At 59.7% G+C, this 15,370-nt stretch overlaps 1 protein-coding gene and 1 long non-coding RNA gene across 6 annotated transcripts in view; one reads left to right on the plus strand and one right to left on the minus strand.

Annotated features, from left to right (window-relative positions):
- The window catches only part of LOC146398432 (uncharacterized), a 134,648-nt gene that overhangs the window by 90,588 nt on the left and 28,690 nt on the right, over window positions 1-15,370 (plus strand). The window lies entirely within an intron of this gene.
- SLC47A1 (solute carrier family 47 member 1) overlaps window positions 1-15,370 on the minus strand; it is a 93,911-nt gene that overhangs the window by 16,512 nt on the left and 62,029 nt on the right. For 4 of the 5 annotated variants that reach the window (XR_014821975.1, XM_084986432.1, XM_084986430.1 and 1 more), the window contains 9 exons: window positions 11,013-11,114; window positions 9,437-9,505; window positions 7,509-7,657; window positions 6,529-6,571; window positions 5,077-5,121; window positions 2,024-2,121; window positions 1,711-1,808; window positions 1,482-1,595; window positions 1,333-1,400 (listed from right to left, as the gene is read on the minus strand). Coding sequence is in view for 4 of the 5 variants with exons in the window: in XM_021067946.2 (XP_020923605.2) it covers window positions 1,333-1,400; window positions 1,482-1,595; window positions 1,711-1,808; window positions 2,024-2,121; window positions 5,077-5,121; window positions 6,529-6,571; window positions 7,509-7,657; window positions 9,437-9,505; window positions 11,013-11,114 (786 nt within the window). In the remaining variant the exon portion in view is untranslated. Of the gene's footprint in view, window positions 1-1,332; window positions 1,401-1,481; window positions 1,596-1,710; window positions 1,809-2,023; window positions 2,122-4,056; window positions 4,218-5,076; window positions 5,122-6,528; window positions 6,572-7,508; window positions 7,658-9,436; window positions 9,506-11,012; window positions 11,115-15,370 lie in introns of those variants that run through there. The other variant, XM_084986433.1, reaches the window with a different exon arrangement.

Below are 15,370 nucleotides of genomic sequence, written 5' to 3' on the forward strand. Positions count from 1 at the left end.
AGGAGATGGGTTTAAAAAGTTATATGCCGTACAGTAGGATACCAGGCACCATGAAGCTTTTTCATGTTTTCTTTTTGGCTGCCCCACGGCATATGGCGTTCCCAGGCCAGGGATCAGATCTGAGCTGTAGTTGCAAACTAAGCCACAACACCAGATCCTTAACCCCCTGTGCTGGGCCGGGGATCAAACCTGCGTCCTCCCAAGAGGCCGCCGATCCCATTGGGCAACAGCCGGACCTCCACCATGAAGCATTTCGATTTGCATGTACTTACGAAACTTACTGAAATATGAACTATATGTAAAACATAACAAGTGTTGGCGTTTCCAGTGTAGCGAAGTGGATCCAGGATCCCGTGTTGCCGCGGCTGCGGCGCAGGTCGCGGCTGTGGCTCGGATCCAATCCCTGGTCCAGGAAATTCCATATGCAGTGCGGCCCAAAAAGAAAAAAAAAATTAAATAAACGAATAGTGTTGCAGTGATAAATATGAGTTTAAGAATTTCTGCAGAAAAGAGAAAAAAACGAAAAGCATAGGTGCTTAGGGGAGTGATTTTCAAGGAAACAGGAAATGCATTATTCTATGTACTTTTCAGATATAACCAGTCTGGGGCGGGGAGGAAATCCTACCAACAAACAAATGTGGGCCTCGGTCCTTGCCACCCTGCATCTCCTCTCTGTCCCCACCTCCCTGCTATGCTGCTAAAGTGGCACTGGTGGAGCAGAACACCCTTCTGAAGGTCAGCGGGTGTTTTCAATACAACAAAGACAGAGGAAAGCGTCCAGAGACCAGGGTCCTTCTCCAGGGCATCATGGCACCCACCGGGTGCAGAGCCCGCACTGGCACCCCTGTGGGCACCTGGGCACTTCTGCATTCCTGTGGCTGTGAACAGCGCCCCTAGGAACTTTCGTACAAACACCGGCTCGAGCCTCCACTCTCCTTTCTTTGGGTCTAACCTAGGAGTGGTGCCCCCACTTTTCAGCCGCATCTCAGGAGAATGGACTATCCTGGGAGTGGACTCAGGGAGACACGGGCGCTTGGCCCTGCCGGCCCGCACCCAGCGCCGCCACCTGTCCCCACGGCATCTGTGCTGCGACAACCGCACGTCCGGCAGTCAAATCAAACCCTTCAGACCTGATCCGTGTTAGGAGTCAGAGGACCAGCCATGACCGAGCCACCCGGAGCCTCACCTAGACCCCGCCAGGCCCACGCCAGAGGGAACCTCCGCGCCACGCACCCCCGGCTCAATGGTTCCACCAGCGGCCGCCGCTCCGAACACCCTCGCTCGGGACTCCCCGAGGGAAGACCCGCCCCCGGGACCGGCCCAGACGCTCACCATGTACACGATGACAGCCAGCTCGTACACGACGGACTGGGCTCCCAGCTCCACCATGCCCAGGGTACCTGCGGGGACAGGGACCGCTGACGCCGTGCTCCCGGCCAGGCCCCGCCCCGCCGGCCCCCCACGGCCGTGGCCACACTGACCGCTCAGGAAGCTCCCGATCTCGTAGGCCCACCACTCGATGCACAGCATGAGCATGCTGGGGACGGCCAGCGAGAAGAAGGAGGCCCAGTCCTGCAGGCACTCCCAGGACCACCCTGCGGGCGGACACAGACACGGGCGCTCCAGCCGAGACTAAAGCCCCGTCCAGCCCCGGGCGCGGGGGGGGGGGGGGGGGGAGGGGCACGCGGTGGGGGGGGACGCAGCCTTTACCTCCCCAGGTGTCGCGGTGCAGCTTCTTCACCACGATGTAGAGAAAGAGCAGCAGAGCCAGGGCGAACTGGGAAACCGTATTTGCCAGCGCCGAGCCCCTGGGGAGGAGAGGGCGGTCCTGGTGAGAGGGGCCCGGCCCCAGCCTGTCCCAGCCCTGCCAGCGACGCGGCGGGCCCCGCGGGGACCTCCACCCAGAGAGCATCCCCGCTGCGGCAGCCAGAGAGGCCCAGAGGGGGCACCCCGCGTGGACACCCTGCCCCCCGCCCCCCGAGAAGCCACGTGAGGCCACCCTGCCCCCTGTCCCCAGACTCACATCACCCCAAGGTGCAGCGGATAGAGAAACAGGTAGTTGGCGAGTGCGTTGACCAGGTTGGCTACGACTCCAGTCACAATCTGGGGCAGGACGATGCCCTGAAGGGAGAGGCCGCGCTGGGGACCCGCGGGCAGGGCCGCCGACTTCCACCCCAACCTGCCCCACACGCTCCTACCGCCCTGCCCGGCCCTCCTGTGTCGCCCGCGATGTGGGGGTTCTGGGGGACGAAGAGAGATGCTTGGGCACAGGAGCTTGCTGCCCGCCGGGACCACACAGCGGGATGGGTTCCCTCCCCCTCCAGCAGCACCAACGCCGAAGGTCGGGACCCTATGACCTGGGGTGTGGGTGGACCCCGTCTTGGCCTCCCTCATCTCGGACGGAGACTTAAAAGCTGAGAGTGGAATGACATCAGACCAGGGGCTAAAAATCTGTCCCTCGGTCGTCCAGATAGAAAAACACACTCCGATGAAGCCAGCGCTGATGCTGAGTGAAGAAGCACCACTTCTCCCGGGTGAGGACACGTCCCTGCAAGGCGTCACCTTAACAGGTGAGTGGACACGGAAGATGTGGTGCCTGACAAGGGAATACGACTCAGTCGTCAGCGAACAGTGAAATCTTGCCATTTGCAGCAACACGGATAGACTTGGAGGGCTGAGCATACTCAGCCCTTAAGTGTAAGTGACTCAATTATACTAAGTGAATTAAGTCAGAGAAAGACAAACATACTACGGTATCTCTTATACGTGGAATCTAAAAACAGGACAAATGAACTTATTTCCAAAACCCAAACAGACACACGGACATAGAGACCAAACTAGTGGTTACCAGTAGGGAAGGGGGGGTTGGGGGGGCAACTGAGGGGTACAAACTCCTATGCAGGAAATAAATAAGCTACAAGGATATTCCGAATAGCACAGGGAATGCAGCCAGTATTTTATAGTAACTATACCTGGAGTACAACTTTAAATATTGTCACTACGTTGCATGCCTGGAACTCATGGAATATTGTTACACCCACTGTACCCCAATTTTTTTTTTCTTTTTACCGCTGCACCTGTGACATATGGAAGTCTCCAGCCTAGGGGTCAAATCGGAACCCATACCACAGCCACAGCAACACTGGATCCAAGCTGCATCTGCGACCTACACCGCAGCTCATGGCGACACCGGCTCCTTAATCCACTCAGCGAGGCCCACATGCTCGCGGAGACTACGCTGGGTTCTTAACCCACTGAGCCTCAATGGGAACTCCAACTATGTCTCTCTTTTTTTTTTTTTTTTTTTTTTTTTTTTTTTTGGCTACCAATGACTACTCTGAGAAGCTGGTTTTCCAAACTCATGGACTGCTTGAAACTTTGCTATTTGAAATCACATCAGGCCAAATAAAACATCCACTCTTGCCCAGGGGGTGAGGCCACTTTCACACAAAAAGGCAGCCTGGATTTCCCAGGCAGGGGCCGAGCCTTGAAGCGTTGCCAGCTCTGCCATCAGCGGGGAGGGTGGGCTCGGGTCCGTCTGCAGGGCAGGCAGGTGATGGCCCCTGAGTCTCACCTGCTCTGCTCTGACCTGAACCCTACACTTCAGAGCTCAGGAGACCCACGCTCCCCTGAGCCCCCGCCCTGTCCTGCAGCCCTGTCTGCCCGGGGCCTGTGGTCTTGGGCTCAGGCGCGGGAGGAGGGCGTGACCACAAGGGAATGCAGTGCATTTCCTGATGTGCCTTTAGGGATGGCCCTTGTGGGCCTGGCTGCAGGACCGGGGAAGATCCCGCCCGAGGTAAAGCAGAGGAGGAACAGGAGCGAGAATGAGGAGGGGGTGCAGCTGGGACCCCTAGGCCGGGTGTGCACGTCCCCCTGGGCCTCATGGGCCTGCACCTCACTGCCCCGCATTCTCTGCCCCCGGGGCCCCCGCAGCCTGTCCCTCACACCCCGCCGTCTGTGGCTCCGTCTTTTCCTCCTTTCCTGCATCTGCTTGGCCCCCCTCCCCCTCCAGGAGCCCCCTCTGTGTCCCCCACAGCCCAGGTCACACCCCCTTACCCTCAGCTCATAGCCCCTCCTTCTCGGGGTCTTGAAGGCGCGATTCTCCAGCCACCCCCTCACTAGATGGCTCAGGAGCCCGCGGGGAGGGGTGCTCATGTTTGCTGGGGGCTGAGAGTCAGAGCAAAGGACCTCAAACGAAGTCACGGACTCTCAGGAGACAGCCCGGGGCACCCACAAACGGATCACCACCTCCTTGTTTTACTTTTTTGTCTCTCTCTCTCTTTTTTTTTTTTTTTTTTTGGCCACGCCTGCAGCATGCAGAAGTTCCTGGGTCAGGGATTGAACCCGCGCCACTGCACTGACCCAAGCCACAGCAGTGACAATGCCAGACCTGAACCCGCTGAGCCACCAGGGAACTCCCTGTTTTCCAGCTCTTCATGGGCATTTCAAGCATATAGTTCTGAACACCAATAAAGATTTGAAACGTCTTTCTGTGACGAGGGCAGTATCTTAATTTTAAGACCGTCCAACAGGTAGGACGCTTCCCTTTCTCTCCTGGCCCCATCCCCACCACAGGTGCCCTGGAGAGCCTGCCCCTGTGGCCGGGAGCCCCCGCCTGGCACCCTATTTCCCTGGGCTCCACCTGCAAGCAAGCGTACAGCCCCACACACGCTATCCTCGTGAATCCCTTCCTCCCGAGCCGGGCAGCCGCCCCCCAGCCTCTGGTCACAGCTGTCAGTCACCTATGTAGGGTCCTGACGACCTGGGGTCCCATCATCCCAGGGGGGCTTGCACGTCCCCACTGCGGAAAGGGGACCTGAGCTGAGAGGTTGGCCGGCTGGATGGCAGAACAGGGCCAAGAGCAACGGCCCCCTCCCGCCAATGAGAATATTTCCAAGCGGGAATCGGATATGAATTTTCCGGAGCCAACGATAACGCGTCCTTTCCCCGACACCAGTCCGGCATGCACCACTCCGGGCCATGCATCTCTGTGGCTCCCCCGCCGCCCACGGTCTGCCGGCGCCCCCAAAGGTGGAGACGCCGTTACCCCTTAAAGAAAAGGGGGTCTAGCATTACCTGGTTGAGCAGGTACTTCACTTGTAAAGTGTACAGGAAGGTCGCCTGCAAGAGAGAGAGACAGAGGGCAGCTCGGGCCGTGCAGCCGAGGGCTGGGGGCCCGGGCCTGGCCGCCTCTGCTCCCCCCTGCACCCCCAGAGCGCCAGAGGGGGGCCGTCTCTCAACACCCCTCTTGCGGACCCACAGGGTCCTAGCATCCCCGGGGTCCGGAGAAGGGCAGCTTCCTTGCGCATCTGGCCCGGACTCTTGGGGTGGGGGGCGGGGAGGAGGGCTGCAAAGGGGGCCCCTGCACAAACTCTTGGGGGCACCCCCTTTTATCAACTGGGCTATAGTCTTATTCGGTGGACTGATTCAAGAACGCTACCTCTTAAAGGATATTTTAGAGACCACAAAGCCAATTTTGTGGCATTTTGTTACAGACGGCCACTTTTAAGAGCTAAGCTGTAACCCCTTCCGAGGCACGTGCTGAAGCCCGAACGCCCAGTGTGGCTGTATTTGGAGACACACTTTAAAGAGGTGATGACATTGAACAGGGGCCACCAGGCTGGGCCCTCATCCACTAGGGCTGGTGTCCTAGGAGGACATGCCAAGGGCGCAGGTCCACGGGGAGGGCGGGCACCACGGGGAGAGTCAGCAGGACAGCAGCGTCTGCAGGCCAAGCAGAGCGGCCTCGGAGGAAGCCAACACCCCTTTGTTTTTTTCTCTTTTCACCTCCAGCATGTGGAAGTTTCCAGGCTAAGGGCTGAATGGGAGCTGCAGCTGCCGGCCTACACCACAGCCACAGCAACGCACGATCCAGGCTGCATCTGTAACCTATGGTGCAGTTTGTGGCAACGCCGGATCCTTAATCCACTGAGTGGGGGCCAGGGATGGAACCCACATCCTCATGGGTACTAGTCAGGTTCTTAACCTGCTGAGCCACGATGGGAACTCCTAGAAACCCACGCCTTGATCTGGGACCTATCAGTTCCCAAAACCGCGAGGAACCAGGTTACCGATGTTTAAGCACCTGGCCCGTGGCATTTCGTGACAGCAGCCCAGACTCACCCGGCTACACTGCTTATCTGAATAAAGGTAGCTCTGATTGGCCACTGCCCAGGTGGGCACAGGCACGGGGTACCAGTGTCACATTCAGCAAGCAGGAGTCTCGGGGTTCCGAGGGGCCCTCGGGGTTCCGGGCTGGGAGGAACTGACGCCTCTGCAGAAAAGGTCTGACTCCCCACCGTGCGTGAGCCTGGGGCTCCCAGCTCAGGAGCTGGGGACAGCGGCCTCTGGGGTCGCCCTGCCCCTGGTGTTTCTCTAGGAATGAGTGTTTGTGTCCTTCTGGGCAGAATTCACACTTCGATCCCTGGGAGGAGCTGGCACCACGTGGGGCTCCCAGGGCTGAGCCCAGCAGCTCAGCTGCCTGTTACCTGGGACCTCGAGGGGGGACCCCCTCCCCCAGAAACTTACAGGAAGAGCCGGGATGAAGATGGTCACGTAGCTCTGGGTGAGCCTGGGCGACGGAGGGAAAAACCGCGTCAGAGGCCTCCCTCAAGGGCAGCGAGGGCAGCGGGCACCAACACCGCCTCCTCGTTCTTGGCTCGCCCTCAATTCCTGGGCGTCACGTGCTGGAGCCACGGGAACACTGACACAGAGCCGGGCCCCTCACAACCCCGGGGGCCCTGCTCGGTTCCTCCGAGTCTTTAGATCCAGGACAGTGGGTTCAAACGGCACTGCTGGGTAATTCTCGCCGAGGGAGCCAGCCTGTGCGTCCAGAGATGTCTCGAAGCAGCCTGGGTGTCTACCAGCAGCAACGCCCAACACCAGTTCTGACATCCAGAAAGGTCTCCTGCCTTTCAACTCTCCCCCCTCTCTACCCGCCGCCCCCCACCGCTGGATTCAGAGCCACAGGTCCAGCCCCAGGACCTAAAGGTCTTTAGCAACTAAACCATCAGGTCGCAAACCCGGCAGCACCTGCAGACTCACCCAGGGGAGGTGTGACAACACAGATGCCCAGGCCGCACCCCAGGCCAACGAAACCAGAATGCTGGGTGGGGTGGGGGTGGGGGAACCACGCCGGGGGTGGGCTTTAAAAGCAGCCAGGTGCTGTTTATATCCGCCAGGGACAAGAACCACAAAACCAGGAACACACACCACAAACTACTGTCGCACACGGAGGGGTGTGCAACTCTTATTTCACCCAAAGCTGTTTTGGCTGGATGTCACCCAGGTGGGGGCAGGTCGAGATGCCAGGGGCCAAATGCGGAAAGTCAGCTGAGGAGAGCTGATCCCCCCACCACAGGTACAGCCTTGTCCCTGGCCTGAAGAGCAGCAGGCTGGGTGGGGGACCCCAAACCGGCCCCCCGAGGCCCCCAGAGGGGCTGCGCTTGGGACCCGGAGACTACCGGCCCGAGGTGGGGGGGCTCCCTCCCCAGGGTCCCCGCAGGTACCTGGACACGGCCGGGTCCTGCCTGAAGAGCAGCAGGATGTGCTCGGTGTTGAGGAAGAGCGCCCAGCAGGGGAGGCAGCAGAGCAGCAGGACCAGGGCGCCCCGCTGCAGGATGACCCCCACGTGCTTCTTGTTGGGGCTGCCATATGTCTGCGGGCACAGCCAAAACACACCTGTCAGCACAGGAGGGCAGCCGCCCCACCTTCAACCGCGCCTCATAACGAGGCGGATAACCTCATTCTTCAGATTCCAGCGGTTCTCGAACTTGGCTGCACATTAAAATCACCGAGGGAACTTTTATTTTAGTTTAGGGCCGCACCTTGGAGGAAACCAACACCTTTTTTTTTTTTTTTTTTTTTTGGTCTCTTTTTACCACCAGCATATGGAGGTCCCCAGGCTAGAGGGTGAATCAGAGCTGCCGCTGCTGGTCTAGGCCACAGTCGCAGCCACACCACATCCCAGCTGTGTCTGCAACCGACCCCACAGCTCTCGGCAACGCCGGATCCTTAACCCACTGAGTGAGGCCAGGGATCAAACCCGTGTCTTCATGGATACCAGTTGGGCTCATTACTGCTGAGCCACAAGGGGAACTCCCTAGGGAACATTTAATTTCTCTTTCTGATGTGTCATCCTCGGTGTACAGAATGCAACCCGCTTCTGTGTATTAATTTTGTATCCAACATCACCAGACGAGTTCTAGCAGTTTCCTGGTGGCACCTTCAGGATTTTCTTTCTTCTTTTTCTTTTTTCTTTTTTTGTCTTTCTGTCTTTTCTAGGGCCACACTTGCAGCGTATGGAGGTTCCCAAGCTAGGGGTCGAAAGGGAGCTGTAGCCACCGGCCCACACCAGAACCACAGCAATGCAGGATCCGGATCTGAGCTGTGTCTGCGACCTACACCACAGCTCACGGCAACGCTGGACCTTTAACCCATTGAGCAAGGCCGGGGATCAAACCTGAAACTTCATGGTTCCTAGTCGGATTCGTTAACCACTGAGCCATGATGGGAACTCCAGGATTTTCTATGTATAGTTCATGTTGTTTGCAAAGTGTAACAATTTCACTTCTTCCTTCCCAATTCGGATTCCTTTTATTTCTTTTTCTTGTCTGATTGCTGTGGCTAAAACTCAAGACTATGTTGAAGAAGACTGGCGAGAGTAGACATCCCTGCCTGATTCCTGATCGTAGAGGAAATGCTTTCTGGTTTTCACCACCGAGTGTGATGTTAGCCGTGGGTGTGCCATACATGGCTTTTATTGTGTCGAGGTAGGCTCCTTCTGTGTCCGTCTTCTGGAGCGTTATCATCATAAATGGTTGTTGCATGGGGGGAACATTTTAAAATCACTGATGCCGGGAGCTCAGTAAAGGTAAGTCTGGATTCCAGGCACCAATAATTGCTAAGAGCTTCCAGTGTCCATGTGATCCTAACGTGCAGACGGGTTGCAGCCCCTGGACCCCTATTAGAAAAGCTGCGTCTTGGGCCCCACCCCAGACCTACTATGCAGAGCCGTGGGGAACAGCCCGTGGGGGGCCGGGGCCAGTGCCCACTGCTTGTGAGCCCACGGTGCCCATCTCTCCCCAGCTCCCTGCTCAGTGACCTCTTCGGGAGCTTGAAAGGAGCTGTAGCGGGAGACCTCGCCCTCCCCCGCCCAGACCTGGTGATTCCACGTTCCCCCGCTTCACGACTGTGGACCCCTGGAGGGTACCAAGCTCAGAGGCGGAAAGCGATAAAAGCGACTTTTTCAAAACGTCCCCTTGTGAAAATGTGGCTTAAGGCAGCAGTGCAGATAAAGCCTCTGCAGCCACACTTCAAAGGGACAGCGGAGAGCTAGAATGCGGCAGGGTTTGCCTGGGGGGCCCCGCCCTCTGCCCCCCTGGGGGTTCCTCCAGCTCCAGAGGTCACAGCAAGGGGACCCGGGGCTTCCATTTACCTGGGAGATGAGGGTGTCACAAGCAGACGACAAGCCAAACCCCACGGAGACACCCGTAACGTTGATCACCTGGAAACAAGCACAGGGAGGGCCGGACAGTCAGCGGAGGCAGGAGGCAGCTCTCGGTCCGCCCCGATCGGAGCCCGGGTGCGGCCAGCGCGTCCGCCCTGCCATCTGCCTGGGGCCCCTGTGCAGACAGACCCCTCGGACCCCAAATTCGAGGGCAGGCAGGTGCAGAGAGGAATGGACATGCCAAGTCAGGGGTTATCAACTGCCTTCTTCTCTCTTAAGCCTTTGGGCTTTTGCTCCTGGTTTCAGAGGAACGTGAGTCCTTCTCAAGGGGACTGCGGATGGCACAGAGGAGTCCCGGTAGGTCCACCTGCCAGAGACCGAGCACCACCCAGATCATGTCCTGAGGACTCTGGGAGCACAGAGGCAAGTCTCAGGGTCAAGGCTACTGCCCGAGGCCTTTCAGGGTCAACAGCAAAGCCCCGGGGCCCCCGGCAGCACCCCCAAAGCAGAAAGTGGCAAGACAGGACAGCTGGCGCTCCGCCTGCCCCCACCTGCCGCCTCCCCCAGGGACCACGGCCAAGGCCGGCCCAGCCCACGCGCACCAGCTTCCCTGCACCTCCTTGGCCAAGAGGATCTGTGGGAGGCTTGCCGAGTCCCCTCCAAATTCCCAAACATCAGAACCAAATGGGGTAGTGACACCCAGCTTGTCCATGCTGCCCTGAAAGCGACACCATCTGTGGATACCTGGGGACTGCTTCGGCGCGGTCTTGCCTGGCTCACAGGTGGTAAACCCAAAGGCCCGAGGGACCGGGCGGGTGAGGCAGACGTGCGCCTCCCGGGGGTCTCAGGGAGGCCCAGGAAGGGACCCCCACCCGCAGAAAGCCATTGAACCCCCTCCCCTAGAAACACCCACCTGGCTGAACCAAACGAGCTGGCAGGGCCCTCTGGCCGGCCAACCCCAGCCAAGGTCAGAGACCGCTCTCTCGGGTGGTGGGGCCACATCTGGAGAGCAGAGGGGACGTGGGGGTCCCTCCTGACCTTGGGTTTGGACACCAGGACCAGGGTTTCCTCTTCCAGTTGCATCTCAGGGTGGCAGACACACTGGGTGTGTGTGTGTGTGTGTGTGTGTGTGTGTGTGTGTGTGTGTGTGTGTGTGTGTGTGTGTGTGTGTCAGGGCTCCTCCTGGTGAGATCAGACCTCAGCCCCCTCGCGATGCCTGCCTCCCAGAAGTGGGGCCGAGGGCGGGAGCCAGAGCTCCATGAGTGACAAATCAGCTGGTGTTGCAGGCAGAATCCCGGCCCTCCAGATGTCCCCCAACTCCGGACCCTGGCACCTGGGCACTGCCAGTCCACCTGGCCAGGGAAACTTAGGCTACAGATGACATAAGGTGGCAGCTCTGCCCACGCCTGGATCTCAGCCCAGCGAAGCCCCGCTCCGACCTCAGCACTGCTAAGATGTTTGTCTTATGTGAAGCCCCTAAGTGGGGGTGACGGGGTGACAGCAAAAGAGCAAACGGACAGGCAGGCGGGCCTCCCACCTTGGAGCCAGAAAGCCCCACACGTACCGCAATCGCCAGCGTGACCGCGTCCAATTCCAGCTTCCCCAGGTGCCCACAGAACACGGAGCTCACGAAACTGATGAGAAAAACCATCAGCTGGGCCAGGAACTGGGAAGAGACAGGAAACCAGAAGCTGCAGGCGAGGGACAACACTATGGGGGTGGGGGGTGGGGGTCCCAGGCACCCCCCCACCCTCCCCGAGTCAGCCCCCCGGAGAGGAGAGAGAGGAACCCGCCCCTCCTGAGCCTCTCCCGACTCCTGTAGGCAAGGAGCTGTTTCTGGGGGCGCTTCTTGAAAACGACTTGAGTTCCTTGGTTGCCGCCAGCAGAATCACGTCTCTAAGACCCTGCTGGCCTTGGAAATTTCTTTTCCACTCTAGAGTCTCAGCCACAGACTGCGTGTGTATTTCCTCTGAAACTGCCGCCTCCTGGGAAGGACCCCGAGCTCGGAGATCCCGGCTGAAGGCGGCGGAACACAGCCTCGACAGCCAGCAAGACCGTCCAGAGCGAGGGGGAACGGAGGCGGAACGGAGGGCACGTGGTCGCGAGGCCGGGGGACCGGGGGGCTTGCAGGCTCTGGGGTGAGGCCGAGCAGCCTGGATGCTTGGATTCGGTGAGGCCTCAGACATGCGGGCAAATGCAGCTTCTGGAACCCTGAGCCAATCTCGCTCACTTTCCAGGACCTTGGAGCTTCAGCTTTAGGCCCGTATCTTGCTGCCTTAGGTTCATTTAAAAGGACCTCCCACAGTCTGTGGGCTAGGGGCAGGGGGGCCCCCAGAACCTCCTGCGAAAGCCCCTCTCTCCTGGGAGCCTCTGTGGCCCAAGAGGGGACTCATCTGACTCTGACCACCCCCCCTGCCCGGGAGACAGAATCGAGGCCCAAGGATGCCAGTCCGCCCCACGAGCCCCGTTCAAAGCTGACCGCTAGGGTCCAGCGGGCACTGCTGCCTCTCAGTCCCCCAGGGCAGGCGCCGCTGCTCTGAGCCCAGAGAGGCTCCCAGGGGTCCTCATGCCACCACCACCGGCCACCCCGCACCTGCCCACGCAGCAGTCACCCCAAATCGCCACATGGGGACCAGATCTGGCCCTGCCCAGGGCAGTTCAGGTGACTGCCCGCTTCCTCCCACTGCATCTGGGAAGAGGCGGCTGCTGCTGGGCCCAGATCTTCAAACCCTGAAAGACCCACTCCTACCCGTGGGGCTGGGGGGGGTGCATACCTCTCCTTATCAACCTCCCGCTGTGCCCCGGGGGCCTTCTGCCCTCCCCACTCGCTTCCCAGAGAAAAAACTCCCCAGAACAAAAGGCAGAAGATGGGGGACAAAGACAAGCTGGGGGTCAGGATGTAAAGAAAAAGCTTTTGGTGTGAACCACCCAGTTCTGTAGAACCCAAAGCCAGAGCGGTGTCCCCCCACCCGGTGCTCCCCATAGGCCTGAACCCAGGACCGGCCACAATTTAGGTACTGTTACCACCTGGCAGATATTCTGTGGTTTCATTGAGTGGAACTGGCGTCTCTTTGTGAAATATATCACTTTAAAGGTCGCGGGGCCCTTAGTGGGTAAATTCAGCATCATTTTCAAATCGTTCCAGGTTGTTGTTTGGTTTTTGGTTTTGGGGGGGGGGTTGTTTGTTTTTCTTTTTTAGGGCCACACCAAGGTATATGGAAGTTCCCAAGCTCGGGATCTTATCAGAACTGCAGCTGCTGGCCTACACCACAGCCGCAGCAACACCGGATCCTTAACCCACTGAGCGGGGCCGGGGATCGAACCCTCAACCTCATGGTTCCTAGTCTGATTCGTTTCCGCTTCGCCACGAATGGGAACTACCGCCCCAGGTTGTTTTTAAGCCTCTACATGCAAAGACAACTGCAAACTGCTGTTGTGGACCGTTCTCCCCACCTCCGTGCAACCCATACGTCCAGAACTCAGCCCCTGTCCCCCAGGGGGCCACCTGACGGCGGCTTTTGTTCCCGTCCGGCACGGCCAGGCCTCTGGGCCATTTCCCAGGTCTTGCTTTTACACACCTGCTGCGGGGAACGTCCTCTGACTTGGGTGGAGACGGGCATTTTCTCAGGGTGAGTGCCCCGTGCAAGGGTGCAAAGAGCAAGCTCCCTCAGATCAGAAGCCAGGAAGTCTGGCTGAGTTGGGTTTTTCTTCTCCGTCGCTGCCAGACATAGTCCTTCCTGAGCCCCGTCTTGGGGAACCCGGCCCAGGGCTCATGTTTGCTCACCACACACTTGTTCTCGGGTCCTGGTTTCAGGCCTCTGGGGGTTGGAGGGGGAGGCACCTGAGGGTCACCTGGGGGTGTCGTCATTCAGCATGCTGCCCGCCCCCATCTCAAGAGATGGATGGGGGTTGCAGAGTGGCTGTAGATCTGTCTTTCAACATATCCCCCCAAAACACACACCCAATCAAGAGGCAGCGTCACAGACCAGACCGTTCAGCACCATCCCATCCACACCTGCCACTGTGCCCGGAGAATTAACCCATCGGCACGCAGGTCTGCTCCCCCCGCATCTCAAGGGCCGCTGTCGGGGGCTCAGAGGGAGTCAAGGGGGCCAGAGGGGCAGCCAGGCGGACTGCGCACCTGTCTCTTCCTCTGGTCACAGACGCCCTGCTCACGTTTGGCCATGCAACCATGAACAAAAGTCTTACCCCGGGGCAGCTTTGGAAGGGTGCTCTCCGGAGCCAGATGCCAGAGGGGCAAGGGGTGCCCCCCCACCCCGCTGTGCTATACGGACTCAGTTCCCAAGGGGCCCACCCACCTGCAGTCCCAGGGATGCGGGAAAGCCAGCACTGGCAGGGCTGCCAGGTCATCAGAGGCACAAGCCCAGGACAAGGACCGGCGAGCAGGCTGAACAGCCGGCCCTGAGGCATGCAGCTAGTTCGTGGGTGCAGCTAGGACCCACCACCTGACTCTCCGCCCAGAACCACCAGCGTCTGTGGGCACAGAGTCCACGCCAAGCACGGGGGTACAGACATGGCAAGGCAAACACACGTGGTCATCCCCGCCCCAGGAAGCGCACAGCGCCGCAGGAGAGATGGTCACGAAACCACACAGCTGGTCGCACGGGATGGGCCTTAAGAAGGACACAGGGGCTGTGACAGCAAGCTGAGGTGTCACAGAAGGTTCTGGAGGAAATGCAGGTCCGCTGGAACCTGACGGCGAACAGGGGGGTGAAGACAAAGCGGCCTGTCCATCTGGGAGAACGTTCCAGGCAGAAGGAACAGAGAACAAGGCGGGGGTGGGGGTGGGGGCAGGGGCCAAACTCTAGGGCCTCACAGGACCGGGAAAGGCAGTGACAGCTCATTTGATAGGGGCGTCTGGTGGCTCCACGTGGGGCGTTTTGGCAGCCGGACTGGAGAGAGGAGAAGCCAGTTGGGGGCTGGGAGCAGGCAGTGGGCTGCGGGGAGGGGGCCACAGAGGCAGTCGGGGGAGGAGGCGGGGGGGGGGGCAGGACCACACCCACGCCCACCCAGGTCTCCCCTGCCCACTGGCCCCATCCCTGAATACCCCTCGGCCTCACATCCACCGCCCTGTGAATCGCCTCCCAGATGGACTGTCCCCTCCTTTCAGGCCCTGTCACTTTCTGCCCAGACTCTGCCTCGAGCAACCAAATCCTATATAATGTCACTAAGCGCTGCCTGGTAATTATCTCCTGCTGCCTACAGGATGAACGTCAGACCATCAGCCGGCAGGATGTGCATCCCGAATGCAGGGGACCAGTCTCGCCAGAAACCCTTCACCTGGCTGGTCTCTCCCGGCAGTCCTGAAGTCCCCACGCTCTCTCCGGGTTCCAGGCACTCCCTTCTCCAAAATGGAAATAAGGGCCCCTGTCCTCGCCCAGGCTCCGCCACCTCCCCCGTATCCCCACCTCCCCTGCATCCCCACCTCCCCCGCATCCCCACCTCCCCTGCATCCCCACCTCCCCTGCATCCCCACCTCCCCTGCATCCCCACCTTCCCTGCATCCCCACCTCCCCCGTATCCCCACCTCCCCTGCATCCCCACCTCCCCTGCATCCCCACCTCCCCTGCATCCCCACCTTCCCTGCATCCCCACCTCCCCTGCATCCCCACCTCCCCCGTATCCCCACCTCCCCTGCATCCCCACCTCCCCTGCATCCCCACCTCCCCTGCATCCCCACCTTCCCTGCATCCCCACCTCCCCTGCATCCCCACCTCCCCCGTATCCCCACCTCCCCTGCATCCCCACCTCCCCTGCATCCCCACCTCCCCTGCATCCCCACCTCCCCTGCATCCCCACCTCCCCTGCATCCCCACCTTCCCTGCATCCCCACCTCCCCCGCATCCCCACCTCCCCTGCATCCCCACCTCCCCTGCATCCCCACCTCCCCCGTATCCCCAC

This window comes from Sus scrofa, chromosome 12 (assembly GCF_054392235.1).
Source record: "Sus scrofa isolate SSC_HxYL_T2T_F1_AM1 chromosome 12, Sscrofa_HxYL_maternal_Yorkshire_Landrace_v2.0, whole genome shotgun sequence".
In the NCBI taxonomy this organism is placed as follows: domain Eukaryota; kingdom Metazoa; phylum Chordata; class Mammalia; order Artiodactyla; family Suidae; genus Sus; species Sus scrofa.